The sequence below is a fragment of the Sycon ciliatum genome, chromosome 1, assembly GCF_964019385.1.
Source record: "Sycon ciliatum chromosome 1, ocSycCili1.1, whole genome shotgun sequence".
NCBI lineage: Eukaryota > Metazoa > Porifera > Calcarea > Leucosolenida > Sycettidae > Sycon > Sycon ciliatum.
Genome location: NC_088643.1, coordinates 58,545,955 through 58,562,078, shown reverse-complemented (window position 1 = coordinate 58,562,078; position 16,124 = coordinate 58,545,955). Strand labels below are relative to the sequence as shown.

The 16,124-nt window shown below is 48.0% G+C and overlaps 1 protein-coding gene across 1 annotated transcript in view; it reads right to left on the bottom strand.

The window, feature by feature from the left end:
* LOC135804595 (uncharacterized) overlaps positions 1 to 16,124 on the bottom strand; it is a 34,584-nt gene that overhangs the window by 5,873 nt on the left and 12,587 nt on the right. Inside the window, exons 4-7 of the mRNA XM_065318497.1 lie at positions 13,193 to 13,367; positions 6,942 to 7,090; positions 5,638 to 5,727; positions 5,091 to 5,120 (exon numbers count right to left, since the gene is read on the bottom strand). Coding sequence (XP_065174569.1) covers positions 5,091 to 5,120; positions 5,638 to 5,727; positions 6,942 to 7,090; positions 13,193 to 13,367 — 444 coding nt within the window. The remainder of the gene's footprint in view (positions 1 to 5,090; positions 5,121 to 5,637; positions 5,728 to 6,941; positions 7,091 to 13,192; positions 13,368 to 16,124) is intronic.

Here is a 16,124-nt window from a genome sequence, read left to right as displayed (position 1 = left end):
GCTGTGTGAACATGTTCGGGTAGAAGCCCATGCGCTTATATGTGCAATAAAGGTTTGTCTGTGCCTCAAACAACAGTGTTATCACAATGCTCAGCAGTATATTCAGCTCCCGGGTGTTTCACCAATAGTGTTCACATATAAGCACATGCGCTTATAATTGAGGGGTGCGCTTCTGTCCGGACATAAGCACATGCGCTTATATGTGCGGAAGTACGGTACTCTCTTCACTATTTCATGCTGGTTTCATTTTTAATATTGCACATTGTTTCCACGGCTAGACTCTACATGAATGAAGTACTTAGTACACGTATCCATACGTCCATTCAACTTGTCCTCTTGTTTGCTATTAGGCCACACCAAGTTATTTCTATGTTTCGCATCACCGTGCATGTACCTTTTCGAAAATGGTCGACAAAAAAGAGAGTACCCAATGCTCTAGATGCTGCTCACCACCCTGGAGATGGCACCTCCATTGCTGTGACTGTAAAGCCTGCCGCTGTACGCACTAACTCGAAATATATTCAGCGCTACAGGAACCTGGAAGACGCACTGCAGGATGAATCTGTGTATGGCCCAGTACACATGAATCTGTACATGCCCAGCAAACGCCATGACAGGTATGTCTATGTCCATGAGCTCCAGCTTCCAATCGATGTAGAAATGGTGAGCTACAGCCGAGGTAGCAACCTCACAACTCTGTGGTGGTGCTGGCGTGTGGACAAGGCAGACCAGACCCGGACCGTACAACGAAAATTGTTGATTCTCTCAAGGGCAACATGGACAGCTACCACACCAAAGCAATGCAGTCTGCATTTGTGAATCGATATGGCATACTGTCCGGCACTAGCCCGACCATACTCACCGACATGTACAGGGAACTGACCGGTGACTATTCTGCTCTTCCCTGTGCCGCCACTGCCACTGTTCATGACCGCCTCAAGCTTGCTCTGGATGCGCATGATCAGCTTGCTCTGGATGCGCAGGATCCTGAGCTGGTATTTGACCTCCAGGAGATGAATTCTGGTCGTCCAGAAACATACCAGACATTCTGGGATGCTGTAAAAGCGTTTCTGGAAGCTCATGCTATGCAGGCGGTCGATAGTCGTCGCTATGGTACTGTCACGCATCTTGCTGCTGCCATTTCAACGAGCGACTTTGTGAAACAATGTTCGTCACTTAACATGGTGAAGCTGCTTTCTTCCGCTATCTCCGAGAGTTTGCTATACTGCACAGGCAATGTGCAACACTCGTGTCAATGGATGACAAACATCTGGTCAAGATTGGAGAGCCTGGCTTACCAGTCGCTGCTGTGGACCGTGGCAGATCAGTTGTAGTTGGTGCGGAGGAGTCCTTCCAAGTTGCTGACCATGACTTCACACAGGCCAAGGTAACACCATCTGTGTCTCTGGTATGTGACATCTCAGAGACCATTGAAGGCTCCTTCTATAGCGGCAAGGTGTATGTTGTCCTGAAGAATACTGTGTTCCAGCCGTCCACACCGCTGCCACACCACTGTGTTCCAGCCGTCCACACCACTGCCACGCCACATGGCCGAGTTGAAGAGCGTCCTGGGCAAAGCCGGTGTCGACACGATCGTGAAGCCAATCCTACTGCTCTATACAGATGGCGGCCCAGACCATCGGACAACATATGTATCCGTCCAAACCACCCTGATGTGCATCTTCAAGACTTAGTCGTTGTATTTGGATTATCTGGTGGCTATGAGAACCGCTCCAATGCAATCATTGCGCAACATAGTGGAGCGGGTGATGTCCATCCTGAACCTTGCCGTTCAGTCCATTGGAATCATGCGCTCGGAGATGGCTGCGGACATGGAGAAGCAGGTAAAGAACGCAAACTCGATTGAGGAGCTTCGATCAATTGCAGAAAAGCACCCTGCGCTGAAGAAGGCACTCCTCCAGTCAGTGCAGACACCCATGGACCTGATGTCCTCCACACTGTCACGCCTCAGCCTGAAGGGTGAGCCGGTGACTGTGCTCCCAGCTGCTTCGCATGATGAGATTGATGAGATGTGGACCAACATGTCGTTTGTTGATGCCAGTATGCAACGGGCTGAAACTCAGGCATCCATCAAGAATAAGCAGCAGCTGAAGGCGTTATGTGACCACTGCTGCCAATCCCGCCACTACTTCTTTACCATCAAGAAGTGTGGTGCTGCGGACTACGATATCTGCGGGCCAACTGTTCTGCCCGAGGATGTGTTCTCCTCGCTGACCTTCTTCCCAGATCCTGCATCCTGCGGTCAGGAAGCCCGGGCCGGACAGCTATCTGCCTCCGTTCTCCGATGTCTGGGGCCAGACAACGATGGAGTGTTGTCCGGCAGCGGCTCCACTTGCCAACTGCAGGGAGACGACCAAGGCTGGAGACATCCACCTGAAGTCAGAGACGGTGCGCAAGGCTGTAAACTGCAGTGAGTGCAGCAAGCCCCGCTGTGTATTCAGCAGCAACAAGCTGAAGCCTGGCCAGCTGTCAGCTCTTGAAATGGCCTTGGAGGATATTGACTTTGTTTGTGGAGCACCACTGCTACCCGACGGCCATGACCTCCACAGCGTCATTGTTGGCGGCCAGGCATCACATGTGCCAGGGGCGTAGCCAGGATCATGGTTAAGGGGGGTGCCCATAATTTTCTTCCAAAAACGTTCTTTTGAGAAATCTTGTATATATGCATATTGTATATGCATGCTAGTGCGGTGTACACCTTGAATTTATGTATTATGAATGTCTCCAGCTTCCCATTCCAACAATCTATATAATTACACATTTGCATTGCATTGTCAACTGTTCTCTATGTATCGTCATGATGTGAATAGAGCGAAAACATTCAATACAAATTTGGGCCTCTTCTGTGTGACAGCTAGTGTACTGTATACTATGCTATTATTAAAGTGATAGTTTGGGAGTAGATATCCGATACTAATGATGTATTTAGAGCAAGCAAAATTAATAGTATGCAGGTGACTGGTGACTGAGCTGCAGACACTTGACTTGGAATACTGGGAGAAGGAATTTGGGCACTCGACTCGGACTCGGAGTCTCCAGGTCCAACAGTTTCAGAGTCAGAACTCTCTACCACGTCTACCTTTTTCCGCTTCGCTTTGCTGAAATACTGGAGCAAGGACATCGTCGTCGATCAAAATATGACTAAGCGTTCAACAATTTGGAAACTTCCAAGTTTTTCACCCAAAAGCAAGAGGACAAAGCCGGGACTCCGATATGCAACAGGACTCAAACCAAACAAAGCGCTCCGCGCTGGCTGTAATCTGGTATGAGTTTGAAAGCGCAGTTGCCGCCCGGAAAACAGCAGAGACAAGGCACCGAAACCAGTGAACCATACATCTATCTGTCATGTACCATGATGATTGATGTACGGTAATAGTGATGAAACCTTTTTGCCTTGGTTCTGACATTGACAGCCGCGTGGCGCTTGGTCAGCTACAGTTAGCGATATCGATAGCGCTAGCTGTGTAGGTAGTACAGGCCGGATCACGCGCTACGCGGCTGCATGGATACTTAACACTGACTGCAACGGAAAAGTGCAAGCACGTGTAGTACAATGCAGTACTCGCAGATCTACGTAGCATGCACCCAGTCTGGGCTGAGGGCAGTCGCGCGACTCGCGGTTGTTTGATCATACAATGCATGCCAAGCCAGACCCATGGTCGAAATATTTGAGGGGGGTGCTTTGGCACCCAAAGCACCCCCCCCCCCCCCTGCCTACGCCCCTGTGTGCAAGTGATGTGGAGCGCTCATACCTCGCATGCAAAAAGTTTGCTCCGACGTGCTATGGTTGTGGTACTGAGCCACCAATGCCAGTACCACAGGCCGATCAGGAGCGCTACCAGGTTGTCCACATGCCATGCATCCAGTGGGATGGCAAAAGTGGCAAGCCACGCACACGTGGAGCCCAGAAAGCCGGAGCTGTTGCTGCTCGAAAGCGCAAGCATGCCGAGGCAGAGGTATGAATGGCTGCTCCTTGCACGTATTTGTTCACGAGTGCATCTCTTTCATAGATGTACATGTACATAGTTCAAATTTGAGTGAGGAACTGATTACATGATTGCTACGATAATTATAATTATACTGGATAGGCTGGAATATGGACACGCTCCTGTCAGCATTTCTTGGTGCTTGATCTACTGTCTGCCTCAGTGGCTGTATAGTGCAGTGTATTGTGACAGAGGAATAGTGCTATCTGTGTGCAACATGGCCATAGATGGCTAAGTGCCTATAGAATGGAGTTTTCTTGTTTTGTCTGTTTTTGGGGTTTTTTCCGCCCGCCCGGGTACCTTTTCCACAAAATTTCCGACGCGAAACATAGAATTAACTTGGTGTGGCATTATACAAGGTACAGTCAACCTACCCGTATAACGACATTTCTTGGTCTCGAAGAGAATTGGTGAGCACACATGCTCATTCCCTGGGCACTGCAAATTCACAACTCATTTCATTTCACAGAGTCATTTTCAACGTTTCGGCAAATTGCCATCATCAGGATGCAATATGAAGTGGAAGTCTTCCAAGGAGCAGTTATATACACTAATTTGGTGTTCTTAATATTTCTATGACTACACAATCATGTTACCTCAGTGCTAGGAATATGACATGTCTAAAACTAGTGAAAGATCACAAGTTTTCACTGACTCATATGCTGGGTGTTGGTAATAAGTTAGCACAGCGCGTTGAAAATGATTCCGTGAAAGGAAATGAGTTGTGAATTTGCAGTGCCCAGGGAATGAGCATGTGTGCTCACCAATTCTCTCGAGTTATGAAGCTGCAGGATGCCTCACCGCTACTGTATTTCTTGGTCTGATGCAAATATCGTTGTAAGGGTAGGTCGACTGTACAGAAGAAAAAAGCTGAACAGCTTGATAACAACTCATAGGACATAGTACCAACTACAAACCCCAGGAACACAAGAACACAAGACAGCACACCACCATGTGATGCTGATGAGATTTATAATTGGAACTATCAGTGCAACATGCAAACAGGTACAGGTATAGGTTGGTGGAGGCTGCACTCCAACAACTAAACACCACACACGTGGGTCAAGTGCAAGGATGACTCACAATTTTACAAGCACCATGATCCACAGGGAGCTGCAGGAAACACACACACACACACGCATGCACGCACGCACGCACACACACACACACACACACACACACACACACACACACACACAGCAAATACCATGTACGCCCGTCGCGAGAGAAGCACACAGGTCTGCAAGTGCACTGGCTGCAGCCTGGTGGCCACACAATCATCTTGAATGCAAAAAGGCCACTCCTCGGAGCACGTTCGATTGGGGAAACCGTTTGCTGCAGCCTCTTCGGACCAAGACCATTGGACCTCACTCTCACATGGAGATAACAACTTCGGGGTCACTCATCCTGCTTACCCTCAGCCGCCAAATCAGTAGAAGTAGCATTGGCACTATTGCTTTCACGATCTCCTTATAACCTGCCTGCACACTGCGACTTAGCAGGGATGTCTCGCAACCGCATGGACGGTTCGTCGGAGAGATGTGGGACCAGGATCATTCGACTCAGCCCCCCCCCCCCCCCCACTCTATGGACCTGTCAGGTAACGCACCTGTATATTCAAAAAGCTTACCTCACAAAGCAGTTCTACGTCGAAAACTTGCTCTATTAAAGCATTGTAGTACGACAGTTTATGGTTGCTAGGAGCTGATCCTAGCAGTACCTACAGCAACAGGGCCAAGAAAACACGGAGCCACAGTGATATGTATGCTAATATGGAGGGTGAGTGTGCACAGTTGTACACTGTATCACACTGCACAGACACCATGGACTGTAATTTCTGCAATCATGCTAAAGGAGTTTTTGAATGCATACAGAACACACACACACACACACACACACACACACACACACACACACACACACACACACACACACACACACACACACACACAGTCAGAGAGAATCATCAGAGTGAGTAAGAAAAGAAGAAAAGAGAGAGAGAGAGAGAGAGAGAGAGAGAGAGAGAGAGAGAGAGAGAGAGAGAGAGAGAGAGAGAGAGAGAGAGAGAGAGAGAGAGAGAGAGAGAGATGTACATGTCCAGTTCTGGATGGTGCAGTTCAATCTCTAATCACAAGGTGCAGTGCATCCAAGCAAGTAAACAGTCCACAGTGCCTGAGCTGCAAAGGTCACACAATGCAAGGTCATGTTTCACTGAACAACAGTGTAGATGCGCAGTTTTAGTTCCAGTTTGATACGCAGAAAGACAAAAACAAGGAGTTGAACAGTAGTAACACACTCAATCAGAAAGACAAAAAAAAGGAGTTGAACAGTAGTAACACACTCAATCACCATACAGCTAGCTGTTTCCACCTGGTCAGGTCTCCTCAGCGAAGCTCAAAGTTACTGACCGAACCAGTCACAATCAAGGCTATTGAAACAGCAAAGCATGGTTTAAACCGGCTCAAAACATCAAAGTCAGAGAGAGTGTCCCAACTGTGATAAACACGTCAGAGTGCCCCAACTGTGATAAACACGTCAGAGTGCCCCAACTGTGATAAACACGTCAGAGTGTCCCAACTGTGATAAACATAGCGAGATTTGCGTGACGAGGGCAGAACACTTTAGCGCTAACCAGAAAGAGTGCTCAACCAAGCCGATGCGAGGGAGCGTAATACTCTCAATATCCGAACAGCTAGCTGTTTCGGCCTTGTTACTACTAGCAAGAGTACATCACCTGGTCATGTACTCTTGCTAGTAGTAACACACACAAGAGAACATGGAGAGCTGCTGCCATGTGACAACTCCAAACCAGTGCTAGTGAAATCTCTCCTTAAAATGCACAGGGCACATAGCAACAGAATATGCAGACAAGCAGGAAACCAAATGGCCAACCTGTCTACTTAATCGCCTACTGGTTACACAGCAAGCACTCACTGGGTCATCAATCAGGCATGACACAGCACCGATAATGGAGCAGCGACCCCTCGAGAACCAGCCAGACTTGCCACAGACATGTGGCAGGAGAATACCCAGAAAGGGGAGCATGTCAGCGCCGAATGGTGCAACAATGGCAAATTGCGCCTCTGTAAAGCAAACACACATACACACACACACAAAGACATAGTGTAAAATGGTGCAACCCTGGTATATTGCGCCTCTGTTAAAGCACAAACAAAGACATCGCAATCAACTAGAGGATAGCTGATGACCGTCTGGACTTGCCTGAACCAACTCAGCAACATGCACGCGCACGCACACACACACACACACACACACACACCATTTGACGCCCATCGCCGGAGGCGATGATAGCGATACTACAGCAGGAGCCATAGCAGCTTGTGCTCGGATTGCACCATTCACACACACCACACACACCTCAGACCTCAGACCTCAGACGTGCCCATCGTGGGAGCGATGATAGCGAACAGCTATGTTAGACATAGCAACTTGTGCTGGGATTACACCATTCAACAGCTTGCAAGGCTGATGAATTGACCGCCACTATTTTTAGCCTGGTATCCACCACACAGCTGTTTGAAGTGACTTTTTCTGGCCAGTGAATCCCTATTTTTCATTTTTCCATTTTTTCTACACACACACCACACCACATACTCCGGCATACACTGGCTGTTGGTAACCACCCAGGAGAATGAAAGAAAAGTCAGGAAGAGTCTGAGAAAGAGAAGAAAGACGTGTGTGACCATAATCGTCGGGAATCGAACCCGCAACCTATCGATTGGAAATCGCTGCACATACCACTGCACCATATGGGACACACACACACACACACACACACACACACACACACACACACACACACACACACACACACACACACACACTCAGACATGCCCATCGCTTCCCATCGCGGAAACGATGATAGCGAACAGCTATGTTAGACATAACAACTTGTGCTGGGATTACACCATTCAACAGCTTGCAAGGCTGATGAATTGACCGCCACTAATTTTAGCCTGGTATCCACCACACAGCTGATTGAACACAAACAGCTGATTGAACACACACAGCTGATTGAACACACGCACACACACACACACACACACACACACACACACACACACACACACACACACACACACACACACACACACACACACACACTCAGACATGCCCATCGCTTCCCATCGCGGAAACGATGATAGCGAACAGCTATGTTAGACATAGCAACTTGTGCTGGGATTACACCATTCAACAGCTTGCAAGGCTGATGAATTGACCGCCACTAATTTTAGCCTGGTATCCACCACACAGCTGATTGAACACAAACAGCTGATTGAACACACACAGCTGATTGAACACACACACACACACACACACACACACACACACACACACACACACACACACACACACACACACACACACACACACACACACACACACACACACACACACACCATTTGACGACCATCGCCAGAGGCGATGATAGCGATGCTACAACAGAAGCCATAGCAGCTTGTGCTGGGATTGCACCATTCAACAGCTTGCAAGGCTGAAGAATTGACCACCACTATTCAGCCTGGTCTACACCACACAGCTTTTTGAAGTTGCTCTTTCGGCCAGTGAATCCCGGAATTCTGGTCTTTGATTACCTTCAGGGTTCCTGCCAGGAAAAATTGTAGGGGGGGGGGGGGACCTCGCCCATTTTTCCATGTTCCACTATTGCCTTGTCACAACAAAATGTACGGGTGCACAGAGCACCCGAAACAATCAATTTGTGGCCATATTTCCACTGTGCGAACTGAAAAAACATAATACCGTAAAGTACCGCCAGAGCGCCCCACCATCTCATCCTTTCGTGGTCGTATTGTGGAGGTGGTCTGCTGTCTGTAGGCCATACGTCATGAACCTTGTACACATATTGCACGTTTTGCAGTCTATCCGTACCTTCAAGAGAGCACAAGCTCCACACAAAAAACCTGCCAAGTGTGACCTTAGTACACTAAGATTCTCACATCGTACACACTTCGTTGCACTCTGCCATACGATTTTCCTTTCTCTGGCTGTAAAATCAAGGTGGGGCGCTCTGGCGAGACGGGGCGCTCTGGCGGTACTTTACGGTACAGGCGAAGTTCTGACAATTCGAATATGGTTTAATTAGAACATACTGCTTCATTAGAAGTTTCTTCCGGGACCGATTTCTGTCAATACAATTTCCACAAAACAATTTCTGATAATTAAAACCTCGAACTGGATATGTCCGGTTAATAAGAAGTCCCACGGAATCCACTTACAGTAAAACCTGTGACTACCGACCCCTTGCCCTAGGTGCCAGCAAAAGCGGTCTTTAGTAGCAGGTGGTCTTTAGTTAGAGGTTTGCACCATGTGACCATATATGGATCCCAGTATATGATATGCATATCAAAATGCAGCTAATACAATTCCCCAGGACTCAGTGGCGGGTTTAGGGGGGGGGCGCGGGGGGCGCGCGCCCCCCCCTCAAAAATTTCGACCTAGGTTTCGAAAAATAATACTAGGGCGCCGGGTCGAGCTAGACTAGGCTCGGGGCGCGCGCGGCCTGAAACGATTGTCCAAAAGCGGTTGCACGGTCGAGCTGGTGTTGATTGTACACACTACAGACTAGTACAGACTCAGTCTACAGAGTAGAGTCTACGTAGATCAGTGAGCATGCACAGCGCGGCTACAGAAACACGGTGACCTGTGTGTACTGTTGTACAGTGTGATCCCTGCTGGGACGCGCTCGACGCGTCTTCAACGGTACAAACATCGAAGAAAAGTCTTCGATCGAGTCAACCAAAACACGATTCGAATGCCGAGGGCTCAGGCGATCATCCTCGTTCGAATCGTGTTTTGGTTGACTCGAAGGCTTTTCTTCGATGTCTCAGGGACATCCCAAAAGGCCAAGCTCTAGCCAGCAGAGCCTGGAATTTTTGTAAAGCGTTCCTGTGGCGGCGCAACTCCTGCTGCCGCTCCAACAGGAAACAGTGGGAGTGATGAAGTCGCTGTTATTCCAGTTGAACTTTCGGAGCGGACTGACAGTCACACTCCGCCAGACGCGTGGAAGAACCTGTTGTCAGCGAGCAGCCAGAACATGAAGAACAGCGCACAGTGACAAGTACCGCTGCCTATGTAAAGGATGCTTTGACTCTTTGAGAGCGGTGAGAAATTGTTGGACTCGCATAATTATTGCAGTTGATTCGCTCACCTAACGGCAAATTTGAAGTTTACAATGTACATTGTTGCTGCGTGTACAGAAATACTGCTCGTGGTGTGTGAGATTTACGGCTTGTTGTTGTTGTTGTTGTTTATTTTACTTCACCAATGAGCAGGCAGAGATGCCTTCTCACCTGCCCATAGGACAGGTTCTCACAGAATGATGAAGAGATGATATGCAAGGGAAAACAAGAAATGATAATAATAATAATTATTATAAGACAGAAAGGACCAAAAGAAGAAAAGGAAAAATTATATGAAGACAATTTCATGGAGTCAGAAATAGAAAGACAATAATTTCATGGAGTCAAAGAATAGAAAGACAATCTCATGGAGTCAGGAACACGTGGTTGATTTTATAGACATGCATGCACAAATGTGATAGATGAGAAGGTTGGAATTTATGGCAGATAATAAAAGTTTAACGAGGATATTCACTAAGAAAGTATATCAATGGCAGAAAGAGCTTTTCGGAAGGGACCAGGGACACGTATCACTCTAAAATCAGAGGGGAGAGCGTTCCAGAGAATGCTTCCCTGAAACATCATGGTCGATCGTCCCGCAGGCCCACGAAGAAAGGGAACTTGAAGCAAGTTCGACACTTGTCCCCGTGTGGTGCGCTCATCCTCCGGAACAGTCTCTGGGGCCGTTCGGGTGAATAACTGTTGAAGAAGGGGGCTACAGGAGGAGCTTCTTGACATCGGTTTTCAAAATGGCTGACCTGGGACAGTAGCATGATGTCATTTACCCCCACCCCATCCCGCCTTGATCCCGGCCGCAACCCCCCCCTCAGCCAAATCCTGGACACGCCACTGGGACTTGCGCAATGCCATTCTTATTTCAGGTCAAACAACATTTGGAGAGAAAGACGGAGAGATGGAGAGAGACAAAAAAGAGAGAGAGAAGATTAAATTTTTTGCAGACATCAAATTCAGCTGCTACATCTGAAGCCAGGAGTCAAACGTTCCCTGTGGAAGTTTCGTTTTGCGCTGGGCTTCAAATGTGTTCATCCGATCAATCGTACCGACTATCCTTGTTGTGACTTCTCGATTGTTCGAACGCGATCCTTCAGCATCAGGACCTTGCGGTGCTGCTTATGTTTCTGGATTCCTTGACGCCATCGTCGATTCATTTGTATGACTGGGGTGACAGAGCCGCTCAGTCTTTGTTTCTCCTCCGAGTAGTAACATCGAGCAGAGAGGGCTTTCGATGCGCTCTCAAAGACGTTTCCTATCATGTTTATTCTTGACAGCGCTTGAAATTCTGACAGGTGTAGTGCAGTCCACGCCGACTCCACAGTCATAATGGCCTACGTTCATTTGTTCAGCTGTAGTACCGAAAGATTCCTTTCAGGACCATGGAAAATCAGCAAAATTTCAAGAAGGAGCTTCGAGCAACATTTGATTTCCTACATCGCGGTCGCTAGTTACGGGTCAAAAATCGTCTTTGGGACAAGAAAAGGCGGTCGCTGGTCGCGTTCAGCAGGTAGTCGCTAGTCACAGTGCATTTTGAATGTGAGACCGTCCGTGCCTGGCCAAGTGGTCGGTAGTACCAGGCTGGTCGCTAGTCACGGTGGTCTTTAGTTACAGGTTTTACTGTACATACAAAATGTGTGGGATTAGTGCTGATAATTCGAAGTTAGCAAACCATAATTAGAAGTTCACGTTATTTTTCTGCAAATCAGTTTAGTTTGCATGCACAGGCAGTTCAGTGTCCACTAAATCTGTGTCCAAGGTGCGTAGTGCAATTCTGCGTGTCAATGCGAGCATTTTGACATACATAATGTGTTGTGGGTACATGTTTGGAAAATTAGAATGTCCGGATAAGTTTTTCCGCGGCATTTTGGTGTTGGAATTATCAGGATTCCACCTGTATTCGAAAAATGAGTAGGGTGGTGTGCTATCAGAGTAGGGGGGGGGGGAGATACCCCCCCCCCCCCCCCTGGCTAGAAGTTAGAACCCCGATCCTACAGTACATACATCACACCAGTGACCACCCACTTTGCATACACTGGCTACTGGTAACCAGGCTGGAGAAATAAAGAAAAGCAAGGAGAATGAGAAAGAGAAGAAAGCCGTGTGTGATCATGATTGTCGGGTATCGATTCCTCAACCTCTCGATTGGAAATCTGTACTTGGTCCGCGTCAGCGATATTGTCGCTTATCTTTCGACAATTTGAACTTAGACTTTGGACATGAACGCGTGCACTTGAAGTGATAAAACTTGGTACGATGGACGGTAAGGTATAGAATGACAACTAGCTGCGAGGAATTTATTGTCCAAGGAAGGATTCCTACTTTTTTCGGTCCTCCTCGTCACTGCTCTCAGCGCTGGCGACAAATATTTTTGCTCGGGATCGACTCTCTTGCTTTTGCAAGCTCATCTCTCTTCCTCTCCGCTGCCTGGCTATTTTCTAAAGAGAAGTCGATCGTGACGGTCGCCTTCTCTACAGGACTTCGCGTGGGCAGCACGACACCCTGTGTGGTTCAAATCAGACGCCGTTCTTTGCAAGATTTTATTTTGAACGACGACGACGCGTACAGTACGAGTCGTACTTGCAAATCTCCACAACGCGCTGGATACTCCGAGCGTTGAGCTGGAGGTAAGGGAGCTGCGATCCCAGCTTGATGAGCGATCCCTGAGGTGAGCGATCTCGGCCGTTCAGCAAAATGGAGCTGATTCCGAGTAGCCGATTACTTTCTTGTGGCTTGCGCTGCTCTTGCCTGCACAGCGTAACAAGATAATCTATTTTGATGCGGCGCTGTATCAATCAGAATCACCCATCTGTCGCTCTCGAAATCCACTCGAACTCTAGCTAGACCTTTCAGGTACTAGCAAACTAACTTGCTAACCAAAATTGGGATGAAATGGGCTGCCAAGTAAGCATTGGCGACATATAAACAAAGCTCAAAGATAAGCGACAATATCGCTGACGCGGACCAAGTAAATGTATGAAGAAAACTCTAGGTTTGAACATGTCTACCTACCTTCATTCCATGGTGTCTCCGGAATGCCATCCAATACCTCCCCAAACGTCGGAAATACCGACATCTCAAGAGAGTCATAGTCTTCGGCATCTTCATCGCCCAGCGCATTCGGAGTGACCTTGGCTATGTTCCCATGAAAGGCTTTCAACGTAGGCAACTTGCTTTCCTGCAGATGCTGCGAGGACGCATGCAAGCCACACAGAGAGGAGAAAAGATAAATTTCACCGGTCGAGCGCAGATCATAAAATGATGGAATACAAAACCCTGCCCCCCCCCCCCCCCCTGCAAAGAGTAGTGTGTGACAGGGCAAGTAGTGTAGCGCATAGGCAGGGCAAACACACCCAAAGCACCAGCTGCGGTCCAGAAAGAACCTTTGGCATGCAGATGAAAAAGTGAAAAATTGAAAACGTTCAGGAAATTCCCTGCAACCATAGAATACCTGTTCTGAACAAAACTGTAGCTGTAACTGTAGAGTAGAACCCGGGTTAGGGGTCCACCTAACCCGGGTTAGGTGGATCCCTAACCCGGGTTAGGGATCCACCTAACCCGGGTTAGGGATCCACCTAACCCGGGTTAGGGATCCACCTAACCCGGGTTAGGGGTCCACCTAACTCTGCGCGGACATAGCTGGACTCAGTTGTACAGGGGTGGGCAAAGAGGTGTGCAAAACCACTTTTTGTGAGTAGATGGACCCCGGAAAAATAGTTTGGAGCGAAAAGAATTACGGCTTCCTCGGAAACTGATGGGGGACCCCCATTGGGCCGATAATTAAATCCCGGTATAAGGATCACCCGCACAATGTACATGCCAAGTGCCCCCCCCCCCCCCCCCCCCGGGCTCCGAAGGATCACCCGCACAGTACAATGTACGTGCCAAGTGCCCCCCCCCCCCCCCCCGGGTTCCGATCCCTAATCCGGTGTGACCCTTAAACCGGGTTCTACTCTACTCGTCTTTCTGGACAACTGATGATGTTATAGACAAGCAGAAAGTACGGCATGTGCAAGTTTGTCCGTGAGCAATACACTTCGATTGCAGGTTCCTGAGGGGTGACACGGCCCCAGGTCGGCTACAGGGCCACTCATTTCCGCATGCCCCGTTTCAGTACAATGGGAGCATGTATCTCTAGCTTCATGCCGCATCACATCTGTTTGTTTCAGCTAGACATTCCTCTAGCAACAGACACACACCCCTAGCACAGTAGTTCTGACACACCCCTAGCACAGTAGTTCAGACACAAGCAAAACTTCCCAAGCTGGCCGTGATTCTCAACGCAATTGTGTGAACTTTGCTTTCATTTCTTTGTTTTACAGGAGTCCTCACTGGACGACAAGAGTACTAGTAGTCTAGAGAGAAGAAAGACTCTTGTGAGGAGTGTACGAGGATATAAGCCGATTATAAGTCGCACCATCATTTTCAGGTTTGAGCAATATTGTTGCGATATATTCACTGCAGTTAGCCAGTGCAGGCTGTCGTAATAAAACGACTCATCCGTGTTCCATTCCCGTGCATGGTACATGCATGGTGCGACGGCACAATGACAGCTGTCGCAAATCACACTGAGTATTACACGTGTTTGTTGGTGATTCCTGGTTAGCTGCTAGCTTTTCCCTACTCGAAGATGTTGCCGCCGCGAAATCTGGAGGTTTGTGTTCGTCCTGGCGAAAACCGTGTTTTGATCCGTTGAGGGAGACGAGAGATACAGTGCGAAGACGTACGATCCGTCCGAGAATCGGCGAAGAAGAAAGCTTCGCAGACGACCCGTAGTGGTTGGGAACAGAATGGAACATATACCAGTCGATGCCTGTCATGGTAGGGATGACTGCTACGAAGTTTTAACCCCATGCTCCCCAGCGCTTTTTAGCGCCCGACGATAATTACCAAATTTCATCGATTTTCCATGTGGATCAAAGCATAGTCTCCTCAATCTTCTCCAGTCGAGCTGAGTCTGGACGCTACAATGTCGAGACGCGAAAAGAGAACATGCATGAACACACAGGAGCATCACATGCAGCTGCATTCTGCCTTGACGAAGAGAACAACACCAGCACCATGCATTTGGAAGACATTTCGAAGAAGACGAAGAACTACATATCTGTGTTCAAAAAAGCCTCTGTACTGTGCAGTATGCATGCATGCATGCGCGAAGCACGGGGTCCGCGGATCAACATCGTTCAAAAATCATTGTGCCACACGGGTTGTATGATTTGTGTGCGATCATGGCCTTTCTTCTTGACAAACAAAACTGAAGTTTTTCGATCTTCAAATCGCCATAGCGTCTTTGTCATGACTCTAAATCAGCTGAAACTTTGCAGGAGGAATGAAAATGCCATGCTGAATCGATTGGTACCATTTTCGAAGGGTTTCCTTGAAAAATAAAATTTAGCCTGCACTGGCTACTTCAGTAGTAAGTCATGCTCGATTGTAAGTCGCACCCCCTTTTTTACCCTGAATTTTTAGCGTAAAAAGGTGCGACTTATAATCGGGGTAATACGGTAGTCAGTACTTCCACATACCGTCAGTCAGCGCCTTGCCATGGCCCTATATTCGAAACACCACTGCTTTCCTAGCTATTTTAGATGCAAAGTGGCCCACCCACTACGCCATGCCATAACAGACAAAGTCCACATGGAAATGTCAATCTAAATCCACTTGTTCACCCTTCCTGCTGGGCTGTAAGTTTGCTAGCATTGCACTTATTCCTTCATTTTTTGCAAAACATACTTCAAATGTCATTTCATTTACGAAGCCCATGGCTTTATAACTGAGACTGGCTTTATAATCGAATATACCGCCATGACTTTAAAGGTGCGGACATACGGTAATCAGGCGTGTACGCTGAAAATTCCACGAATGCTGGAATAGGTAAAACACTGGTATGGCCATGGCCGTACCGGCCCTACTAATAGTAATACATGCTCGCCCTTTTGTATCA